This window comes from Zootoca vivipara, chromosome 7 (genome assembly GCF_965207765.1).
Source record: "Zootoca vivipara chromosome 7, rZooViv2.hap1.1, whole genome shotgun sequence".
Classification (NCBI taxonomy): Eukaryota; Metazoa; Chordata; class Lepidosauria; order Squamata; family Lacertidae; genus Zootoca; species Zootoca vivipara.
Window position 1 is genome coordinate 64,601,348 of NC_142590.1, and position 24,703 is coordinate 64,626,050.

Below are 24,703 nucleotides of genomic sequence, written 5' to 3' on the forward strand. Positions count from 1 at the left end.
CGAACCTGCAAGCTTGGCATTATCAGCACAACGCTCTAAACAACTGAGCTACCCAGGACTAGAGTTCATCTTTCCAACTGAGATCCTCTGGGGGAAGGATTTGAACCAGATCACCAACCTTCAACTAAGCAACAATGGGTTCTTCAGCCATAGCAAAGGAAACAGCCACATTTGGTTCATTAAGAGAGGGGTTGCAGGGTGTTCCATGATTTTAAAATTTATTGTTTATATGAGATGTATTGATTAGCTGTGTGTGTGTGTGTTGCAATCCCCTTGGTGTGGGTCTGTATCCTAAGAGGCAGGGCACAAACACATCCGTTCATTCAGTAAATTACTTCTTAAAAATGTACAAGATAATCTGAACGTCGGACATTATCATGACAAATACTGATTCCCAATCTGTGATTATTTTCCATTTCAGCTTCCAATCACACTTAATAAATCAATTGGTTTTAAACTGAGCCTAGATTCCACGTGCACAAAAATGGTATTATTAACAAATAACTGGAACTGTTTGACATGCAGAAATGAAAGTACATAGCCTGCTTCATACGTTAACCAGAACATCTTTAGAACAGTATAGAATACAGGGCTGGTCTTGTCATTAGACAGAGGAAGGAAACTGCCTCAGGGCTTAGAGCAGTGGCAAGGTGAGAGCTGTGTGTGCCATGTGGCCTGACCTGCACCCCCTAAGCCAGTGATGGCGAACCTATGACACGGATGCGCGACGCACTGTTATTGTTGTTGTTTCCCCCCCATTTGTTCTTCCGCTCATCCTTGGATCCTTTTTTGTTGTTGTTGTTCCTGGTAGCCAGAGATTGTGTTCATTGATAGGTCTGTTTTTCAATTTGCTGAGTCAGTGGAGGTTTCTGATTGGGTGCAACAGGTTGGTTTTTAACCCTTTCTGTGCTGTTTTTATTTGGCCCTTTTTAACCCTTTCTGTGCTTTTTTTGCGCTTTGGCAGACTAAGTCAGTGCTGCGTGTTAGTTCCAGCAAAGGTATTATTCGTCATTTATTTCTGTTCTCTTCCCCCCCCCCCAAAAAAAGTGCAGCAGCTTTGGGGCATACCCCCCCAAAAGCAAAGCAACTTTTGCGCCCCCCCCCCAAAAGCTCCAAAACTTTGGTCAGCAGCTCTCCCCAAAAAGCTCAACAACTCTGGGTTTTTGGTTTGGTTTGGTTAAATAATTAGTTTTTGGTTTATTAAATACAGTTATATATTACAATTATACATTTTTGTTATTTAAACTATAAATATTGCGAAATTATGGTGTGTTTTTCTCGAAGCGACACACCACCCGAGTTATGCTCCGTTTTTGGGCGAATTTTGACACACCAAGCTCAAAAGGTTGCCCATCACTGCCCTAAGCTAATTTGCAGTCCTCAGGTGCAGTGAAGGAAGATGACCTGCCATCCGTGTTGAAGGAAGATTCAACTGCCCATCCTGGAATGGGCATGTATGCCATGCTGACTTGTAGTGTGCCTCAGGCAGCAAAATGTATTGGTCCAGCCCTGATCTACAACATCCACAGTTTGCAGTCAGTTTTCATTGTACCTCTAAGCACAATGAAATCTGACTGTAAGCTTTGAATGTTGCATATCTTGTCAAAAGAGCAAACAACCCAAACAAAGGCATTGGCTACGCTAGCGAACAGAATGCCAACATGTAAACTTCTGAGAACATACAAACCCACTTCTGAATCAGACTGCTATGAACCAGTTTGTAGGGGAATTAAACTAGTAGATTGTGTTGTTTTCGGCTAACTAGAAACAAGCAAAGAGAAAGCTCCTATCTCATAAACATCTCCCATTTACAGGTGGATATTAAGAATATTCAAAATAAACTGAAAGGCAAAGGAAGAAAGGCAGTGCAGAATGTCTAACAGTTAATTTAAGATATGAATATTCCAGTTCACCACCTCATATTTAACGAAGTGCACAAAATAGGCTTCCTCAAAGAGAGGTCACAAAGTTTACGTGAAAGTGAAATGAGGACAAAAAACAACTGTCCCTGCGGAACAGAAAGAGACAACAGGCACTCCCTTGTGTTGAAAAAGGAACACATCGCAATGAATGATGGTTGTTCAGTCTAAGGCTGAACAGTGGGTGGAGGTAGCTGTGAAGACTCCCATTTCATCTGTACAAAGAGTGGTCAAGAGGCCTTTTCTGGCCTTATTCACAGCAGCCCTTACTTGAGGGTTCATTGCTTCCCACCCCCGCCCTCTGGGACTTGGAGTCTCACATCTTTCAAAAGCCTGTCCCTTTGTTATCATCTGAGTTAAAGAACCAGTAATGAAGGCTCTGGTTTCCTTTCCTACTTTTATCTTCAGCAGGAATAGAGAAACTGTGACACTGGGGGTCACGTGCAGACTTTGTTCTGATTTCATGGGGGTAGGAAGTGGGGAAACAGGAAGGGAGGATTGGGGGGGGGGAGTGGGAGAGTAGTTGTGGCCATGCTCCATCTACATTTGCCTCTGGCCTCCCCACATCACTGGCATGCTCCAGATTGAGCCAATGCGAAAATCCCCACCACACCGCCAAGCTTTCCCTCCAACTTATGTAGGGAGTGCTCCAGAAATGGTCACTGTTGCAAACAAGAGCAGCCAGTGCCGTGGAGGCAACCAAAATGGTCAAAGGCCTGGAAGCGATGCCTTATGAGGAACAGCTTAGGGAACTGGGTATGTTTAGCCTGGAGAAGAGAAGGTTAAGGGGTGATATGATAGCCATGTTCAAATATATAAAAGGATGTCATATAGAAGAGGGTGAAAGGTTGTTTTCTGCTGCTCCAGAGAAGCGGACACGGAGCAAAGGATTCAAGCTACAAGAAAGAAGATTCCACCTAAACATTAGGAAGAACTTCCTGACGGTAAGAGCTGTTCGACAGTGGAACTTGCTGCCAAGGAGTGTGGTGGAGTCTCCTTCTTTGGAGGTCTTTAAGCGGAGGCTTGACAGCCATCTGTCAGGAATGCTTTGATGGTGTTTCCTGCTTGGCAGGGGGTTGGACTGGATGGCCCTTGTGGTCTCTTCCAACTCTATGATTCTAGGTGCACTCTTGAACTGGCGCCATTTAACTGGATGGTGGGGGGGGGGGAGAGACAGGCAGCAGTGAGATCGGGACTGTGGGAGTGCCAGCTGCAGTAACAAGAGCCCTGATGGAGGAAAATTCAACTGCCAACCTGGAATGGGCATGTATGCCATGCCCTGATGGAGCCAATCCAGAACTCGGTCGTCACGCTCACAGAGCCCCAATCTCACCCCCCCCCCTACACTGGCAGTGATTCTGGCATCAGGAATGTTTCTCCTCCCATTTTCTCTCTCTTTCTCTGCTCTTACCTTATCTGCTGCTAAGGGAAAATCCAACCTTGTGTATGTATTTTAAAAAATAAGCAAATGCTTTAGTCACCTCACCTCATACACGCCTGGTCAGAAATACGTAGCTGTCTGAACCAGCAGTCTCTGCTGGTCCTCTCTGCATCCACCTCTCTATGCCTGCCTTGTCTGTTCAGGCTGTATATCCCTCAAGCTAATTATTTATATTTTGATCCCAGTGTGTGTTTGTCCAATTCTTTGCACAACAAAGCCCCCCCTCCCCTCCCACTGTTCCCTTGAAGGAACAAACATAATAAACATAAAGCAACTCAAGGGCAACTGTGCTGTGATTGATACAAACACACACACATTTTTTTTTAAAAAAAAAGATCAGTTGTTGTTTCATTTATCTGAGAAATTGCCCCAGAATTTGCATCAGATTGCCTTGGAATGTAAGCCTAGATGTCTCCAGAGGCAAAGGGCCTTGACTATGATCCAAGTGTCCTTTGTAACATACAGTGCAGATCTCTGGCTGGTCATTTTTTTTATTTTTGCAGAAATGGAGTGGATCCAAGTCACTCACTCAAAAAGAAGGCTCTTTTCCTCCTCTCTCAAAACTCTTAGCCACAATCAGGAACTAAATTTGGCTGTGGATTCTTGCTTTTCGCTTTTCCTATTTTCTTTGGGAGAGGTGATCTGAGTATTATTATTATTATTATTATTATTATTATTATTATTATTATTATTATTATCCACCCATCTGGCTGGGTTGCCCCAGCCACTCTCCAACACAGGCATATGCAACCTTGGCTCTCCAGATGTTTTGGAACTACAACTCCCATGATCCCTGACCACTGCCCCTGTTAGCTAGGGATCATGGGAGTTGTAGTTCCAAACCATCTGGAGAACCAAGGTTGCCTATGCCTGCTCCAACACAAGGGCTGCTTATACAGTCACATATTTTTAAAGCTAAAGGCACCATTGACATAGCTCAGAGCAGCCTTTGCCAGTCAGGTGCCCTCAAGGTGTTTTGGACTACAACTCCCATCAGCCCCGGCCAAATAGGTTGGGGAAGGCTGCCCTACATAATGGTAGGGACATAACAAATGTTCCATTCTAAGCATGGATTTTACGTAAGTGTTCACCAGGGCTGGGACCCCATGAGACTCTTTACCATTATTATTTATTTGTAAATGTAATTTTTTTAAAAAAACAGTGCGTGTTTTTACTCATATGGAAAGTTCTGCTTGCACACGAGGGGGAGGGGAATCTTCTTTTCCACCTCCACAAAGGAACAGCCTTATCAGCTTTTAAATGTGGAACTGTGGTAAGGGCAAGGGGCAGCTTAGACACTCTGCAGCAGCAGACAATTGTCCCATGATGCATTTTATAAAAGTTGTAACACTATGCTTGGATAAGGGCACATATTTTGCAAAGGTCTGCTCATACAAAAAGAAGGTTATGAATTGCCCTGGGATCTTTGGATGAAGGGCAGTATACAAATTTTAATAATAATAATGATGATGATGATGATGATGATGATGATGTCTGTGATGGAGAAGCAACCCAGTCCTTTGGCAGTCTAGCCCACTCTCCTACTGCCATCACTATTATTACTACTAATTTGGGTTGTTTTTATCATTTGAAATTAATACAGTTTTCATTCCTCACACATGACCTTCATTCTGCCTTTCTCCTCTAATGTGTAAGTTCTCTTTTTATACCTGACAAGGCTCTTTCATTAAAGCTCTGTACATTTTGGGGAAGAATCTGGTGGTTTTCATAGAATCCCTGCCAAATCGTGCAATAGCCCAGTGTTGACAAGGACTTGACAAGTTCTCATGCCCTGGAGAGGCCCCAGTTCCTTCATCCAACACCCTGCTGCAGAGTCAAGAATTTCCATCACACTCTCTGCCCTTGCCTGCACTGCTAGGCTTCAGAAACAAAAATTCCATTACAGCTAAACTAATGCATTTGTCCATCGTATTCTATCTGGGGAGCTCCACTCGCTGAATTTATCAACCTTGTTTTCTGATAGTGAATTTGGGACTAAATCAAATCTGCGGGCCTAAATCACATCTTTAGAAAGAAGTACAAGGTAGTGCATCACTCATGATACGATCAAGGATGAATAAGCTGACCGGCTGGTATGTATTATCCAGACCTTGCAAAACCTTTTTAGTCCCAGTCAATTCAAGCCAGTTATTTTGTGCAAGAGCAACTTATGGTCATTGGGTGGGAAGATGGGATTGTTGCTGTAGTGCCTAGGGATCCTCTCCTCTTTGCCAGATGCCCAGTCCAAGATACAGTCCATTTGACTATAAACACTTGGTATTGGGCAACTGGCACAGAACAGGGATCCTGCTGTTGTCATGACCACCTCCCTCCCTGAGTGAGCAGTGAGATTGTCTTGGGCCTGGCATTGGGGACTCCTTAAAGAACAGTACTAGGGTACTGCAACTTCAACATTGAGACCTCCTTAACAAGTGCAGATCGCGATTCATGGCCACCTTGGATCCAGTCTGCACGTATTAGGTCCAAAATATGCAACAGGGCAACACTGGATCAGGTTTCCTGTACTGACCAAGATTAGCGTGATCCGTGTGTTTTGTGCACAGAGAGGGGAGTGAGTCCCACCTGCAGTTTAAAGTGGTAACACCCAGGCACAGATTTGGCACTTCAGTAAGGACTGGGGCTAAGGCACTGGATTCAAACATGTATTAGCAACTTCCTTCTTTTGTAACTCTTAAAACTATTGGTCCATATGAAAAACTATGTCTATTCTGCCATAGTGCAGACTCAGCGTGGGGTTGGGCCTGACTGCAAAAACTGCGAGAGCTGCTTGGATTAGCCAGCCCCACTTCCACCCAGGGCCTAAACAACAAACTAAAAGGAACATTTGAAAAAATAATAATAAAAGAAATATTCACCAACAGTCGCCTGCAGTAGCCAATCTTTCTACTTCCATCAACATTGGTGAGAACAAAAGAAAAGGTTTCACTGTAAAAAAAGAATAAAAGACTTAAGAGTATTGCCAGTCTGCTAAGTATTGTATGGGGCGAAAGCAGAATAAATCAGGTACCTAAATGAAGATTTGGGAAGCAGGCTGCAATCCTCACCTGATTTAGCTGTGAGTAAACCCTACTGAATTCAATAGGGCTTACTTCCGAGCAGACAAGATTAATATTGCACAGTTGATCTCTGAATGTTTCAGGGCTCAGCAAATACAGTCTTCAGGTAATAACTCAGGAACCTTACGAACCATGTGTCAGAGAGTTTCTATGACTGGTCCAAACAGGTGGAAAACACCCCCAGCCCCCAGGAAGTGCCTTGGGACCCATTCACACCACTCAGCAGAAGACAAGAGTGTATTCTTTGGTCAGCAACATTTTTGGGAGCAAACAGATCATCTGAACCGTTCCTTGCAAGCATAAACTACGATTTTGCACTGCAGCCTCACTCTTCCGAACATAAGCTGAGCAGTGGCATGGAAGGCAGGGGTGTTGTTTTTTATGACAAGTGATTCCAATGAACCTGTTAACTACAAGAATGAAACCAGCAAAGCAGTATTTCCCTGAAGATCATTAAGTTATAAACGCAAACTGGGTAACATACAAAGGTCACATTTTCGAGGCACATTACGGGTGTTACCAGCTTCCCTTAGCACACTGCGCTGCAACAGGCAAGCCTTACTACCTCTTCCTGTGAAGGGAAGTGAAAGATAACAAAGGCTTACTCAAAACTAGGGCAGTCAGATGCAGAAGCTGTGTAGAAGGGGGGAAATGAGCAGGTGCTCAGAACTAAACTTTTACATTTGTTATGTGTGGCCAGTGCATTTCAGAGGCAGGGGAAACCCTAAGATTTTTATCACACTGAAAAGTCATCAGAGAGAATGGTATGAGATTGTGCAAAGATAATCAATTATCACAATCTGCAGAGAGAGATTACAATGACAGTTTAACTTCATCCCTTTGCAAAAACCAAACCAAAACACTGCACTCAACAGATGCTGGCTAAACTAGAACCAGGATTATAAAGCATCATTATATAGCTCCACCGATTATGAGCAGTTGGTTTTACAGAATTTCAAAAAGAAGGTTCTGCTCACAAACATACAATTTGAGGTACACACCATACAGTTAAAGCTGTATCGTGGAAACTAGCTTGTTAAGGGTGGCTGAGAACTGTAGTTCCATGAGGATAAACTACAGTTCCCAGTACTCTTTGGGAGAGGCCACATGCTTTAAATGTGGTTTAAACGTATATCATGTGTATGCAGCACTAGGTCTTCGCCCCTTGGTGTCTATTTTGCTTTCCTAATCCCTTTGGAGGACAATACAGTGCTAGTCCCTTGCTGGCTCACAAGTCACATGACGCTTACCTGTTAAACTCTGTGAGCGGTGCCCATTCATTGCCATCAGGAAAGCAGAAAAGGGGAATGGCCTGCAACAACCTTTCCTCTTCTTCACGCTGTCCCCTCATCAAGTTCTCACGCTGTAATGAGAAAAAAGCAGAAAAGGAGATGAAAGAAGTTGCATTCCATTGATACTGAGGAGATTTCTGTCAAAATATGAAGTTCCTGGCTTGTTTTATTTATTTTTACATTGCATTTTCATTCCACCTTTTTCTCCAAGGAACTCAAGGTGGCATGCACAGGTCGCCCTTCCTCATATAATTCCCCAAACATGTGTGGTGGGTTAGGCTGAGAGGCAGCGATTGGCTCAAGGTCACCCTGTGAGTTTCATGGGCGAGTGAACCTTGGTCATCCAGGCCCTAGTCCGACACTCGAACAACTACACCACACTGACTCAATTGCTATGGGGTCCAAGAGTCCACACAGAAGATCTGATCTGCTTCCGAGGTCAGTTCTGACAGATTCTATAAGACCGAAGATCATATGTAGCCATAAGAAAGGACTTTGAAAGAAAGTCCTCAGTCCTTATGTGTGGATCATTGTTTTTGTATTTGTAAGTACAGTAGTACACTGCCAAAACTAGGATTACCACGGTAAGGATTTATAAGAGAAAAAATACAAAGCACGTTGCAGTTAACATGGCAGCTCATGGCAGCCTGTTCTTTGGTTCACATACTGGACTGAGAAGCTGGCAAGGCCAGTATGGCATGCTGGGATCACCCCCCTCTCTGACCCCTAACTCTCATTTTGTGACAAGCATTTAAAGATCAGACCATCTGACTCTGGGGTGCAATAAGGCAAAAACTGGTAAGGGTTAGCTATCTAGAGGTTGACTGAGGTGGAGGCCCTTAACTAAATATCCTATCGTACTCTAGGAAAACAGGCTTCCTCCTGCCAAGTGGTCAGATTGCAAAAGAAGGGAAAGATCTCTGCTGGGGTCCCAGGAAAGCCACTGTCAGTCAAAGAAGACAATAGCAGCTCAATGATCTGACAAGCATAAGACAGCTTTACATAGCCATACTAGGGCTGCCATATTTTGAAGAGCAAAATACCCCTACTATATGTAGGCTATAGAAACTGTGATAAATTGCTGGGCGGGGGGGGGGGGGGCAGGAGAAGAGAAGAGAAAAGCAAGTCTTCAGCCACCAGTTATGTCTAGGTTTCATCCAGAAAGCATAGCCAGAGACATTTTGGCAAACTTAAAAAAATCCACCCGGACATAAAGTTTACCCCTGTAAAAGAGGATGTGTCCTGGAAAAAGAAGACACATGGCAAATACATACTGAATATGTTTCTGTGTCTGAGATGGCAGGAACCTAGCAGCAGATAGTACTTTGCAGAGGAAAACAGTTGCTGGCTAGCAAGATGAAGAGAGGTCTAGTTTGCAAGTGATGTTTGGTGATCTCACTGAAAGTCTCTTGAGCAAGGCAGTACTTGAGCGTGGGGCTTAAGGGCACCTGCGCAGCTGTCTGCATAAAGGTCAACCTGGGCCTAAAGCCGGTCACATATTAAATTCACATACTACACTGAACAGTGGATGGGGTCACTACACAGCCTGCAGCACACATGCATGAAATAACTTTTGAGTCTGGTGCAATTCTGTACTTTTCCTCTCCATGCAGACCGAGTGGTGAGAAGGTATGCCCAGATAAAATGAAAGTGTCGCAGTGTGAAATCATGCTGCATGAAGCGAAGCCACAAAGGAAGATGGTTTTATTCTGCTTTTAAAAGAAACGCTGAGGCACAGACTTTCGGGACAGCTGTTGCATCTTGTACAACAAGAAGAGTAACAAGCCTCTTTCTGTGCTCGCTTTGCAAAGACTGGCCACCCCATTTCAGCCTCACGTGAACTTTTTCAATCAGGCAGAACTACTTTAGTAAAACGCAACACTAGATCCAAGACAGCATGGGATTCTGTGGAAGACCCCTGCATTTCTCTAGCAGTCAGGGTACTTCATTGAGATATAATGTGCCACTGAATCCTGGGCCCAGCAGTGCCAGATAAAGTCAGGAAAAGAATACACAAGCCACCTCCTTAAATACATAAAAAACCAACTCCACACATATGAATTGGAAATTATTTCAGTGAGATGCTTAAGCTTACAGAAAGGGGTGAGCAACCTCAGGCCAGAGGCCAGTAGACCTATGTTTGGCCCTCAGGGCTCAGCCTCCCTCCCACAGGCCACATACTCCCCGTTGCCTGGTTGCAATGTGTCCCTTGAACTGTGACATGCCTCTTGCATGCCTGGAAGGAGCATGGAAAGATGCATGAAGTGTGTGAGCAGAAACCTCTGACACGTACATGGATGAAATGTAACATACAGCACAAAGTTAAGACTCACATCCATTGCTCTGCCTGCTTTTGCCTCAAGGGAATGTGGCCCCTGAGCTAAAGATGTCCCCCCCCACCCCCTCTTCTTTTAGGTTATGATTTTAAACCAGAGATTAGTACGGAAGTGTCAACACACTTGGGGAATTTGCTGTGTGCTCTTTTCACTGCTCCCATACCTGCCTAGACCAGCTTCTCCCAATGTCCTTGCTGGCTGAAGCTGATGTGCATTGTAAACCAAAGCATCTGGAGGCACCAGCTGGGGAAGGTGGGCCTAGGCGACGTCATTTCTGTCCTAGCTTAGTGACTTAGGGAGTAAGTCCATGTCTGATCGATGCCATTGCAGGCTGCAGGTAAGGGCTTACAAGACAGAATGTGCCTCCACAATAATAGTAAGTAAATTTCTTCAGATACTAATCTAGAACTCTTCTTCCCGACATTCAACTTTGCTACATGGAGGGATTTTTTTATTTTTATTTTTTTTTTGTAAGGAGGAGCATTCACTCATTTGAGCTCCAACTCCTGCGGTCTGAAGTGGCACAGCCCAGACACAGGCCCTAGTCAGAGCTAGGTCTAAAACAGGCACCCCCAAACTTTGGCCCTCCAGATGTTTTGGACTACAATTCCCATCATCCCTAACCACTGGTCCTCTTAGCTAGGGATCATGGGAGTTGTAGGCCAAAACATCTGGAGGGCCGCAGTTTGGGGATGCCTGGTCTAAAAGATATGTAAGATATATGTAAGGTAAAGGTAAAGGGACCCCTGACCGTTGGGTCCAGTCGCGGACGACTCTGGGGTTGCGGGGCTCATCTCACTTTACTGGCCGAGGGAGCCGGGGTATAAATAATAAATTATTATTATATTATAAGACAGTTTCCGGGTCATATGGCCAGCATGACTAAGCTACTTCTGGCAAAACGGCACAGAAACGCCGTTTACCTTCCCGCCGGAGCAGTACCTATTTATCTACTTGCACTTTGACGTGCTTTTGAACTGCTTGGTTGGCAGGAGCAGGGACCGAGCAACAGGAGCTCACCCCGTCGCAGGGATTCGAACCGCCGACCTTCCGATCGACAAGCCCTAGGCTCAGTGGTTTAGACCACAGTGCCACCCACGTCCAAGTTATATGTAGCCTGCAACAAAGTTGGCTTCCCTGCAGATGGCCTATGATTATATTCCACAGCCACAAAGACCACTTATGTTGATATTCTTTCTCATGCCTTCTTGACATGCTGGGCTTGATGTCCTTCCTTGCTCCATCAGCAGTATCCCTCCTACTTTCACAATTACCAAGGGAGCACTTTCCTTGGCACAACTCCAATGGATAGAGAGAAGATACACCACGAAGCAAAACAATGAGAAAGATGCTGCAGGCACTGGTTTTTGTTAGCAGGATTTTCTGCATTTCTAAAGATAAATCAATTCTACTGGAGTTTTACAGACAGTTTTGCAATGCAGGCAAAATTCTGTGGAACTGGAGAGGAAGGCACGCAAAGAGAATCTAAAAGATGTAGGATCCAAATCAGCATTTTTTCCCCCAGCACCCCCTCCCGCCTTCATTTTCAGGGAATGCTTGGGCCTGCCACCATGAATTGCAACAGCAAAAGTGGTCCAACATTCCAGTTACCCCGTTTTGAAGCAATCTGGGTTTTGGTTTTGGTTTTTTTTAAAAATCATACTGCACTCCAACTTGTGTGTTTTCATTTCAGCTTCTGAAATGATACACACATACACTTGCACGGGCATAGGCTCATCTCAAAACAACACAGGAGTACAGCAGCCTTCTCCAACCTGGTGCCCTGCAGATGTTTGCTAAGATTTATAGCTCCCCTCATACTTGATCTTTGGCCATGGTCACTGAGACTGATGGGAGCTGTAGTCCAAAACATACAGAGAGCACCAGGTTAGGGAAGGCTGAAGCACTGCTTTGCTTCCAGCATACATCCCTCCTAGGTATAATATCTGAGGAGCGTTCCTCACTAATGCGCTCCAGTTTTGTCATCTGGCAAAAGAATCACGGTGGGTATCTTACCTTTGGAAACTGGTAGGTAATCTTGGGCTCATAATCTCCTTTAGCATTCTTTTTGAGCGAGACCACAACCAAATATTCAAAGAACAAGTGCCCTGCAGAGCTGGGGAAGCTGCTTCTTTCTCCCGGCCTCTCGCCGATATCCGGTTTGCTTTCAGTAGGGTGTGCATCCCGGGATTCATCCGCTGCACAAGATGACAGTGACACAAAAGCAAGAATTAGGCCTTACAGAAGGATTTGAGGGATACATAACCATTTCTGAAAAACCAAACAGATGATGGCCTGTGCACAAGGAAAGTGGTCTGGGCGCACAGTCACTGCCCTGAAAACAGATGCCTCAGGCGACAGTGAATTTGTGTTCAATTGCTATAGAATGTATCTTTTGGGGTGTTCACTGGTGGAAACTGGGCCATGGCTATCAGTGGTGGCTGATGCTCACTGGAACTGGTGGGGAGGAAGGTGGGGAGGCCAGCAGTAGCTGGAACCGCAGCCAATGAGAGGCAGAGCTATCTCCTGACTGGTGTAAGTAAGAAGTAGGGCCGGCTCACCCACGATGGAAGGTGAGCAGCAGGATGCATAGGGGCAGCAGATCCAGCCTCCAAGGAATGTATCATCCACTGCTGCTGTCGGTGGAAGTGGGAACTGCCACCTCCTCAGCAGCCTTGTGGCTGGTCTCCTCCTGCCTGCTGGTCTCCTCCCACCCTTCCTCTTAAACTTTGTTTCCCCCTGGTTTTGGATGTACAGTGGTACCTCGACTTACGAGTAACTCGACTTCCGAAGGTTTCGAGTTACGAAGAGAGTTCCGCCTGCCATTTTGGATGCGGTTTAGATAGGATTTTTTCGACTTCCGGGTTTTATTTTATTTTCCCCTCCATTGGCTTCTACAGTGGTACCTCTACTTACGAATAACTCTACTTACGAATGTTTCTACTTACGAATGGAGCTCCGTCCGCCATCTTGGATGTGGTTTAGATAGGATTTTTTCTACTTACGAATTTTTAGATAGGGTTGCTTCTACTTACAATTTTTTTCTCCCAATGCATTCCTATGGGATTCGACTTACTAATTTTTTCAACTTACAAATGTGCGTTTGGAACACATTAAATTAGTAAGTAGAGGTACCACTGTACTTATGATTTTTTTGACTTACGAAGGTCCGTTCAGAACGGATTAACTTCGTAAGTTGAGGGACCACTCTAGATCTTCACACACCCGTTTTTTTTGGCCGGTGTATGTGTCTGTGTGTGCCATTTTGTGGTTCACCTCAGGTGCCAAAATGTCTTCGGCCAGCACCGTAAGAAAGCAGGCCAGGGGCAGGAGCTACCTTGCTCCACTCACCCTAATGATCCAGACCCCTCTGAGGCTACTGACTGTACCCACAGTGCCACTGGTCAACACCCCCCATGATCCACGTCTTTGGCACCCATGAGAAAAGTGGCTCTATGCGTGTACAACTGTATTTGTTTATGTATCTTCCCTCAAAACAACCCCTGTGAGGTAAACTAGGTTAAAACACAGTGACTTGCCCAAGGTCACCCAGCGAGTTATATGGCCGAGCCAGGATAAAATGAGGAGGGGGAGAAGCACTGAGCTTCTTGGAGGAAAGGTGGAATATCAATGGAAAAATAAAAATGTTCACTATGCCAGAGATGCCTATGGGGAAAAAAGTACGATCAACACATCCCAGAATGCTACCAGGATCAGGAGTCAAATTCAGCGGAATAAGATTATGCAACAGCCACAAAAATGCTAACCTTTGAACAAACAGAATGGGGTATGATCCAGCATAAATATGAGAATAAGGCTACAGTTCTAAGACTAGTTACTGATTAAGCCCCATGGTACTTCATTAGACTTTATGCTCAAGCTGCAAATCTCCCACAAGCTTTGCTATGTCTGGATCCTTCCCTTAGTTCACTTATTAAGCAATGCTCACTGATCCATCAAATGCACACTTACCTGCCTTGTGAATAACCTTATGTTTTCTGAAATGGGAAAAAAAGCCCACACTAGAAGACTCTTTCCGTACTTTGGAGAAGAGCCCATAACTTCCCATTGCTTGGTAAATTCATGCAAGCTGTAGCTTGAACCAAAGAAATCTCAAATTCAGTCTTACAACAGGACCTGCTTCTTTCCTCAGAAACGGTTACAGGACGTGGAACGTCCCAGGGTTGCCACAAAGCGCTCAAGTCAGGTGACTTGCACAATTGTTTTCAATGCTACCGGATCTTGAGGTTTTACAGCTTTCTCTGCACAGGTGTTTGGTTGCTGCACAGGAGTCTTTCTTTCTTTCTTTGATTGCAGCAGGAAAGTTTAGATGGCTTGAGTCCAAGCCCCCAAAAAGAAAGAAAAAATCACAATTGGGTGGAGGAATAAAGAATTAACACCACCCAGGAAGTAAATTCACTTGAATGCACCCAGAAAGGAAACAGGGCAAACAGAAAGCCTGTGCCATTTGTTACAACAGGTTTGGCAACAATTCTGCAGCTAGGGATGGGTTTTGGTTAATTTCAGAATCTGATTTTGGCTGCTGCTGCAGCAGCAGCAGGATTTTCCCCACCTGCCTAATTAGCAGCAAGTTCAAGAAACTTATAGGTGGCTGTTTGCACAGGAAGAAAACAAATCGGGCCTTTGTTCCATACTGGGGAATTGTGCTTGTTGCAATTACCCGCTGAGACCACTAAAGGTAAAGGTAAAGGGACCCCTGACCATTAGGTCCAGTCGTGACCGACTCCGGGGTTGCGGTGCTCATCTGGCTTTACTGGCTGAGGGAGCCGGCGTACAGCTTCTGGGTCATGTGGCCAGCATGACTAAGCCGCTTCTGGCGAACCAGAGCAGTGCACGGAAATGCCATTTACCTTCCCGCCGAAGCGGTACCTAGTTATCTACTTGCACTGCGTACTTTCGAACTGCTAGGTTGGCAGGAGCTGGGACCGAACAACGGGAGCTCACCCCGTCACGGGGATTCGAACCGCCGACCTTCTGATCGGCAAGCCCTAGGCTCTGTGGTTTAACCCACAGCGCCACCCACGTCTTGCTACAGCGCCACCCATGTCTTAGTATTAAACTGTGGAGACAGGATTCTCCTATGAGAACAAGAAATTGGCTCAAAGACAGGCTGGATTAAGACCTTCAGAAGCCCTAAGCACTTAAAAGATTTTGGTGCCCTCAGTTACCAGATTCTAATTCTGTTGCATTCCCAGGATTAATGTACTGTATATCATTAATCTCTATTATTACTATTTCATTGTTGTTTTTTATTGTTTATATCTGTTTCATTTATTGTGGGAGCCTTTTTGTTCAACCTGGTTCAGCTGCACCATTTAGACCAGGGTAAATCCATCAATCGCAAATTTCTGTGGTGTCCCCCCCCCCCGCATGTATATTGCACCCTAAAAGTTGCTTTGAGGGGGCTGGACTGGATGGCCCTTGTGGTCTCTTCCAACTCTATGATTCTAAGTTTTATTCCTACTTCTTAAGACCTGCCTGAACTGTACCTTTACTGTTGAATGTCACACACATTCCCCTTTGGGGAACCTTTTACTGATTAAAAAAAAAAATCCAAATTATTACGCTTCTATGTTGGGGGCCATCAGTAGCGCAATTAGGGGATGATTTCATGTTCTAGACTTGACAGTTTTATAATGTATACTGCTTTGCTTGCTTCCATTTGTAATAAGCCTGCCCTGCTGCTTTTTGAGGCCCTCCTTCCTGTTCTGCTGAGGCGTCCTGGGTGCCTACGCTCACGGTGCCACCAGGTGCAACTCAAACCTTCTGCTTCACCACTGTGCCATTTCCCTCACATTTGCTTCTGTGAGCAATAGACTGCAACAAAGGAAATGTTCTCTCTCCACCCTCCCTTGGTAAGCTTGCAAGGCTTTCTTGTCTCTGCAGTTCCTGAAACACCAAACATGTGGGAAACGTTTGGCTGCTTTCCAATATAGATTCATTGGGCTTTTCCACAGAAAGTGTTTTTTTGGGGGGGGGGGTGTTTGATACAAACAGAGGGCTTCTGGTGCTTCTTGCTACACCAGCCCCATCAACATCCCGGCTGGTTTAGGGCCAAGTTACACATCGTGCTAAAACACTTCACTTGAGAGTTACATGAATTTGACAGCCACCAACTGGGGCTCACCATACCTTTGCAAAACAACCTCAGAAGTGTTTTATTTATACACAGTTTTCTAATAATGGAATGGTTCTCTTTCCTGGAATGGAAAGATCTGCACCAAGAGGCCAAGATAAACGGAACCAATTTGCAGGTAAAAAAACACACCCAATTTTCATAGTGCCTATGGTTAGGGCTGGATTAGGGATTAGTCTCCATTTATGACGGCATGAGATGCAAAGCAGCTTGCTCCAATTGGTGCATTCGGCAGTTGGGGGAGCAAAGGTGAAGATCTCTAAGCAGAAGGTATGTAAGGAGAACCCTTTCCGTGTTTGCCTTAGGCAGGTGACTCCTGCAGATAATGAGGTGATGAGTGCCTATTATCAAGCATGGGGTGTATGCGGGTATGCAGAAGGAACAGCTGCTGAATGGAGTTACTGTTCTTCCAGCATAACTGCCGGGGAAAGTTTACCAAGCTGGTTTCCAAGCTGATATTTAGACAAGTCGGTACCTTGTCCCTATAGAAATAAGCCTAACACACAGCATTTGAAATCTTGGGGCAGATTGGGAAGAAGTCTTCATGACCACAAGAGAGCATAAAATTGAGTCGCAGTTAAGTCCCCTTGCCCCCAGCTACACTAGGTTGGTGTGTCTGGACAGGAATGAGATAAGTTTCATACATGACATGGTGGCAAGTTGTCCGCCAATATGGACTTGTCGGTGAGTGTACCTGTATGATTGCAAGTGTTTGCAAACATGCATTAAGGCTTTCATAGAGCTCTGCACATAGTATGTTGCTGAATTTGGAAGACGGACATTTTATTCCTCTTTAAAGAGATGCAAAAGGTTTGTAGCTGTGATCTTTTATGTGGCCGTGATCATCTTTTTCCTTCAAGGAGACATAGGGGTTGTAGCCGGTGCTCGTCTACTCTGAGCCGATCCACTGCGCTTAATACGCCCAACTTTATTTCCATTACTTTTAATAGTAAAAGTAGAACTCCGTTGGCTCCAATCCAGAAGATATTCTTCTCCGGCCAAATATGTCAAAATGAACCCTAAACAAGTCGTGGGGAATCTGTGTTGTTCCGGGTCTTGTTTCATTACAGCACCCATCATCCCATTGGCTATGTGCTGGCTGACCTGAAGGGGGTTGGGAATCCAAGACTATTGGTTCAGCCAAAGGTTTCCAGACATTTTTCAATGGTGTTTCCAATATATGTGATTTCACTTAAATGTGTGGTGCCTTGGAACGTAAATTGGGACTTGCCTGTTTTTAAACTATGGAACTTGCTCCTGCAGGAGGAAGTAATGGCCACCAACTTGACTGGATTTAAAAGAGGCTTAGGCAAATTCATGAAGGGTAAGGCTATCAATGGCTATGAGCCACTGCCTCCATGGCAGGGAGGTGTTAATGTTGCTGAACACCAGGTGTGGGTGGGCAGAATGCTTCTGCAGGCTTCCCACAGGCACCTGGCTGGCCATTTGGAGAACATGATGTTGGGCTAGATGAGCCTTGGGCCGGATCCAGCCAGACTCTTTATGTTCTGTCCTCTTTGCATAAATCTGGCAGCTGCACTGAACATAGGGTGGCAAGATGCAATCTCTCCCCCTTTTCTTCCCTTACTGGAAGTCTGTTCCCATGAACCACATTTTCATATGAAACATCTTTTGTGTGATGGCGGGAAAGGTATGTTTCTGTTCCTCTTGTTGCACAAAAATGTTTACCAGCCAAGTAAATGTCAGTGGCAGGCCTCTGAGAACCACTACAAGTATGAAACTGGAGTACTGACAGTGTAATTGTAAAATGGATGCAACAACTGGAAAAATCAACGACAGTTGCCAACTTGCAGCCACACAATAAACTTTAGCAAAAGTTGTGGCCTTGTGGTTTTTGACTTCCTTCTTTATTCTGTAACTCAAATGTTTATCTCATCAGTCTAGGGTAAAAGTGTGCATAAAAATGCATGCATTTGTGAAAATAGCAAATCCCCAAAGCATTATATTAGAGGAAAGTGCTTTGCAAAAATGTGTGTATTAAGAGAAATTTAATCAAAATGCTGGTCATTTATTTATTTATTTATTTATTTTGTTTAAAAAATGCTAATTGGCAGAGAATTTAAGATTGGGAAACCAAAAATAACAGATCCATTCATCCCTCCTTACCAGAGCTTAGAGAGCCTCTACTGTATCAGTATTCTGTATTACAACCACAAATCTGCATTAAGAGTTAAGAGTTAATACTTCCTCCAGAAGTATATATTCTAAAAAGGCTACCTTTAAAAATCATTTGCAATGTTAACTTGGCAGGCTGCACTTTTGTTCTCTGCTTTAATTAACCCAGAACAACAAAAGCCATCTGCTCTGGTGCTCCCAGTTATAAATATAATTAGATTCCTGTCCTCACAAGCATGTATGATAGTGCTATTAAAAAATAAATACCACCCGCTCATATTTTAATATCCCATTATGAGCATCAGGGGAATAAGAAGCAACTAGCCCATTTTACGTAACTGTGTCTACACCCCTTGACTGTGAAAGCCTGTCTGAGGCTGCAATCCTACGCACACTTGAAAGCAGCAGCGACGACTTTAAAGAAAACACACTGCAAAGCGTCGTTAAGGGAGCTGCACGTTTCCGTGCTGTCTTTTTTTAAAAAAGCACTCCAACAAGTGATCGCCCTTCCTTGGGATTGCCACTCTTTCCCGGGGTCATTCCCGAAATGCCCACGGTAGTTACACCCATTTCCTCACACAGCATATACTTAAACGGCGCTTTCTCTCTCCCTCCCCGAGCTAAGCACGCGTGGGGACTTTCCGACTCCTGGAGAGCAAGCCCGGGATTCTCCAGGCGTCCGGGAACGGCGCTGGCTGGGCTGCCCCCCGGGGCGGGGCTCGCTCGGCCTCTTCCTGGAAGCTTTGGCGGCGAAGTTCACGCTGGCAACTGCAATGGACCCCCACCCACCCCACGCCGGGGGCGCGCGCGCAGATACCGGGGGGTCGGGCGCGCGCTTTGCTTTCTGCCACCGGGGAGACCTGTTGCCTCCGAAAGACGCTCGCGGGAGGCAGGCGCCGAGGAGACGCGGAACTGGCGCCAGGCTGACGGGCGGACGGACAGGGGTCGCCGGGTGGGGAAGCCCGGGCAGGGGCGCCGCTGCGGCTCTGCTCACCTCTCCTGGACGACCTCCGGCGCAGGCTGTTTCGGAAGAAGCGCACGAAGCTTTCCCCCGCCATGCCGCGCAGCCGCGCGCACTCCCCGGGCGGCCGGTCCGCCCTCTGCTTCTTCGGCGAGCGCTCAGCTTCTGCCCAGCGCCTCCTTCTCTGCCGCCTGGCGGGCTTTCGCTTTCTCCGCCGCTGCTGCGGAGCCGTCGCACACCTGAGAGGCGCGCAAGGAGCCGGTGCCGCGCGGAGAGGGAGGCGGCGCCCCGTCGCTCCCCAGCGGACGAGAGCGGAGCAGCCAAGGGAGCAGCAGCCCCTGGAGGCCGCAGGGAGAACACCTGAGCAGAGGTGGGGTGGACCATGCCCGGATTGATTGATTGGTTGGTTGGTTGGACGGCCAAGGCCTTCCTGTAGGCAAAGGGCGCCGACGCCGTTGAAACCCACGCGACGTGTACGTGCGCGCACGTGGGTGTGTTCTGCTGCCCGGAGACTGTGCGCTTGTCTCGTTTTGGCATTATTTCTAAACCGTTTTTTCAACGGTGTTCAGAGTTTCTTAATAACTTGCAGGCTTGCGAAGAAACTATGAGCTAGGTGATTTTGCAAAACGTTTTTTAAAAGAATAAGAATAAGAATAATACAAGCATGAAATAAATACAGTCTACGGAGCAGAAAACAAATACTTAATACTACACAAACACATAATACAGTAAAAATGCAGCTACAAAAGGTACTAAGAAAAGATCGATCATATTGAAAATACAGACTATAGTAAGTTTCTCAATTCCCAATTGCACGTGCAATGTGCACAGACTAGGAAAATGTACACCCATGAAATGCACAATTTTATGTGGGTGTCATAGACATTCAGAATTTATTGTGTCTCCCTTAATTTTCCAATGATGAAAGCGCTGCTTTCAGGAGTTAAACTGGAGAATAAAGCAGAGCAAACTCCCAAAGGATTCCAGTCTGTTACAAGAAGATAGTCTTTTAAACATGTATTTGAGATAACAGGATTAGTCTGCAAATCTGTTTGTCCAGCCAAAGCCTTTTGTCATATGCCCAATTATGCACTGATAATGAAAGTAATATGTTTTGTTGCGTTCTGGTGCATTAAAGAAGGGCTGTGTCTAATATTATTTAATCCACATATTCTGTCTGTTTTGGTGCTGTGGTTTTATAATGTACCCTCTTTAATCTGGTTGTGATTATTTGCTTCTTGGATGAGATCTTCCACTCTGGGAGCCACATATGTAACATACATACATATCTGAATGAATGAAGTGTTCCCCCAAACTTTACAATGCTGGGTTTAGACAGACTGAATTTCCCATGTGGATAAATGCTCTTATGGTTTGTTCCAGCCAAATTACTTTGCATTAGTAATGTTCAGTGGTGACTGTCCACTGAGGCTTGTGGGGCAGAGGGCAGGACTGGCAGAAGTTAAAATAGGGAGAGAACACTTTACACACATGTGCACATAGGGGTAGGAGGAAAGAGAGTAAGGCTGTGGGCTGAAAAGGGGAAATAATAGATTAAGGCAGGCATCCCCAAACACAGCCCTCCAGATGTTTTGGGACTACAACTCCCATCATCCCTAGCAAACAGGACCAGTGGTCAGGGATGATGGGAGTTGTAGTCCCAAATCATCTGGAGGGCCGAGTTTGGGGGTGCCTGGGTTAAGGGGTGGTGTGGAGAAAGAAAAAGGCTAATTGCTAGCATATCAGAGGAAATTTCTGGGTTTAATTCTGCAGCAAGGAAGGAAATCCATTTCTTTCAGCACAGCAAATCAACCAAACAATCTTGTTGTCATAGTTGCCTCCCTTGCTTTTTAACCAAAGCAACACAATCTAACTGGTGCTTCCCAGTGGGTGGCATAGCTGCCAAGTTTTCCCTTTTCTCACGAGGAAGCCTATTCAGCATAAGGGAAAATCCCTTTAAAAAAGGGATAACTTGGCAGGTATGGTGGGTGGCGCTGTGGTCTAAACCACTGAGTCTCTTGGACTTGCCAATCAGAAGGTCAGCAATTCATATCCATGTGATGGGGTGAGCTCCCGTTGCTCTGTCCCAGCTCCTGCCAACCTAGCAGTTCGAAAGCATGCCAGTGCAAGTAGATAAATAGATACCACTGTGGCAGGAAGGTAAATGGCGTTTCCGTGCTCCAGAAGCGGTTTAGTCATGCTGGCCACACGACCTAGAAAGCTGTCTGTGGACAAACGCCAGCTCCCTCAGCCTGAAAAAGAGATGAGCACCGCAACCCCATAGTCACCTTTGACTGGACTTAACCGTCCAGGGGTCCTTTACCTTTTCACCTTAATGTGCTGGCCAAGCTCCTCTCTCAGAACAGAACTGTGGCAGCTGCAATGTGATTGGTTGAAAGCATCTGAATTATTTCTGTTTGGTCCGAGGACACCAATCAGAGTAATTTTGCTGCCCGAATTGAGAGAAAAGATGGGCAGCCCCTCTCCATTGCATGTACCAGCCAACCAGACTGGTAGTTGAATCTTACTTCAGCCAGGTGATAGGTGAGCATCTTCCAGCAAGCTAGTTTAGTGCACCATCCCAGGCAACCAATACACAGTTCTGTTCTCCACTACCTCGCTACTGCTAGCTGCTCCCCAGAATCTGCTGCCTGATTCAGCTGACTCACTTAGCCTAATGATAGGACTGGTCTCATGAACAGAGTAATGTTTCTTACGCTCTGCTACCCTAGGAAAAGGACCCCCTTTGTATGGGCAGTACAGCTGAAGTTTTCAGTTTGAAGAATTGGCCTGAATTCTCTTTCTGGGGAGACAAAAACAGCCACCCACAGTGTGAAAGGAAGAATGGTCCCCTCATAGGACGCATCTTGTGCTGACTGGGCTGGTAGCCAAAGCAGCAATGGAACACACAGCAAGGTCACTTTCCCTGTTGATTCTCAGAAGAGACAGTCAGAAGGGAGACATGGTCTCTAGAGCCCATCAGCAGAAGCTGGGTAATTATTTTCTGTCAACATTGTACTCTCCCTGATGAAATGACTTGCTCTCAGACTATGTAAATAGATGACAGGTGGCAGGTTGGGAATGCTTTGGGGTCACTCAAAAGTCCTTGAAACTATAATTTAGCAACTGACATCCATTAAGTTCACACCCATAAAGTGCATGCATGGTCTCACCCTGACACCCGCTCTATGGAACATTGTTGTTGTTGTTTAGTCGTGTCCGACTCTTCGTGACCTCATGGACCATAGCACGCCAGGCACTCCTGTCTTGCACTGCCTCCCACAGTTTGGTGAAACTCATGTTCATAGCTTCAAGAACACTGTCCAACCATCTCGTCCTCTGTTGTCCCCTTCTCCTAGTGCCCTCAATCTTTCCCAACATCAGGGTCTTTTCCAGGGAGTCTATGGAACATTAAGGAATGTTATATGTGATGTAAAGTGATTATACTCAGTTATAGTTATTCTACGATGCCCAAAGAGAAACTAGGGAAAGTGGTCCCTGCTAAAGAATGGACCCGGCTATGCCCTAATACTTACCTTGTAATAAGTATTTAAGGTGCTTATTATTACGTGCTATATATTGCACGTAATAATAAGCACCTTAAATACTTATTACAAGGTAAGGTTGTATATTGTCTCCCTGCTTATTTAACTTATATGCAGAATTCATCATGCGAAAGGCTGGACTAGATGAATCCCAAACCGGAATTAAGATTGCCGGAAGAAATATCAACAACCTCAGATATGCAGATGACACAACCTTGATGGCAGAAAGCGAGGAGGAATTAAAGAACCTTTTAATGAGGGTGAAAGAGGAGAGCGCAAAATATGGTCTGAAGCTCAACATCAAAAAAACCAAGATCATGGCCACTGGTCCCATCACCTCCTGGCAAATAGAAGGGGAAGAAATGGAGGCAGTGAGAGATTTTACTTTCTTGGGCTCCTTGATCACTGCAGATGGTGACAGCAGTCACGAAATTAAAAGACGCCTGCTTCTTGGGAGAAAAGCAATGACAAACCTAGACAGCATCTTAAAAAGCAGAGACATCACTTTGCCGACAAAGGTCCGTATAGTTAAAGCTATGGTTTTCCCAGTAGTGATGTATGGAAGTGAGAGCTGGACCATAAAGAAGGCTGATCGTCGAAGAATTGATGCTTTTGAATTATGGTGCTGGAGAAGACTCTTGAGAGTCCCATGGACTGCTAGAAGATCAAACCTATCCATTCTTAAGGAAATCAGCCCTGAGTGCTCCCTGGAAGGACAGATCATGAAGCTGAGGCTCCAATACTTTGGCCACCTCATGAGAAGAGAAGAATCCTTGGAAAAGACCCTGATGTTGGGAAAGATTGAGGGCACTAGGAGAAGGGGACGACAGAGGACAAGATGGTTGGACAGTGTTCTCGAAGCTACGAACATGAGTTTGACCAAACTGCGGGAGGCAGTGCAAGACAGGAGTGCCTGGCGTGCTATGGTCCATGGGGTCACGAAGAGTCGGACACGACTAAACGACTAAACAACAACAATTATTACATGCTAAAACTGTAGACAGTAAAGCCTAAGTGAAACAATGGGTGATGTGCTTCATTCCATCTCCCAGTGAATCAGCGGAAGTGCTTAGCTTTGCCTGGGTTGTTCCTACATTCTGCACTATTTATTTTATTATATAATACTGGGTACTGCTGTATTTGAAGGACATGGGTGGCGCTGTGGGTTATACCACTGAGTTGATCAGAAGGTTGGCGGTTCGAAAGCACATCAAAGTGCAAGTAGATAAATAGGAACTGCTACAGCGGGAAGGTAAATGGCATTTCCGTGTGCTGCTCTGGTTCACCAGAAGCGGCTTTGTCATGCTGGCCACATGACCTGGAAGCTGTACGCCGGCTGGACCTAATGTTCAGGGGTCCCTTTACCTTTACTACTATATTTGTGAGCCAGTGTAATGTAGCGGTTACAATGCTGCTGCAGGACCTGGGAGAAGACGGACGGTACCAATTTCCCCTCAGTTATAAAGCTTACTGGATGACTTGGGGCCAGTCACTATCTTTCAGCCTAACCTACCTCACAAGGTTAATCATAGAATCATAGAGTTGGAAGGGTCATTCATCCAGCCCAACACCCTGCAGTGCAGGAATCTTTTAGCAAGATAAAATGGGGAGAAGGAGAACTACCGTATGTATGCCACCTTGGAGTGGAGTATAAATGTCATAATAAATTAAAATCTCATTGTGCACTGTTAATTGCAGCAGTCTCTGTACTTTTCCTAATAATCCCCAGCCTTTTTTATTGGCTCCAATATGTCGTGTCAGTATTTCTGGGGATATTCACAGCAACTCCTAAGTAAATTGTGCGATTATAACTGCGGTTATATTAGCAGTTCAACATTA

At 45.4% G+C, this 24,703-nt stretch overlaps 1 protein-coding gene across 2 annotated transcripts in view; it reads right to left on the reverse strand.

Annotated features, from left to right (window-relative positions):
• Positions 1 to 19,793, reverse strand: part of DENND2D (DENN domain containing 2D) — a 34,905-nt gene extending 15,112 nt beyond the window's left edge. The window contains exons 1-4 of one of the 2 annotated variants that reach the window (XM_035122720.3): positions 19,353 to 19,793; positions 12,082 to 12,263; positions 7,688 to 7,800; positions 6,237 to 6,306 (exon numbers count right to left, since the gene is read on the reverse strand). In XM_035122720.3, the coding sequence (XP_034978611.2) occupies positions 6,237 to 6,306; positions 7,688 to 7,800; positions 12,082 to 12,263; positions 19,353 to 19,416 (429 nt within the window). In that variant the 5' untranslated portion in view covers positions 19,417 to 19,793. Of the gene's footprint in view, positions 1 to 6,236; positions 6,307 to 7,687; positions 7,801 to 12,081; positions 12,264 to 14,037; positions 14,373 to 19,352 lie in introns of those variants that run through there. The other variant, XM_060277198.2, reaches the window with a different exon arrangement.
• Between the last annotated feature and the right edge of the window lie 4,910 nt (positions 19,794 to 24,703).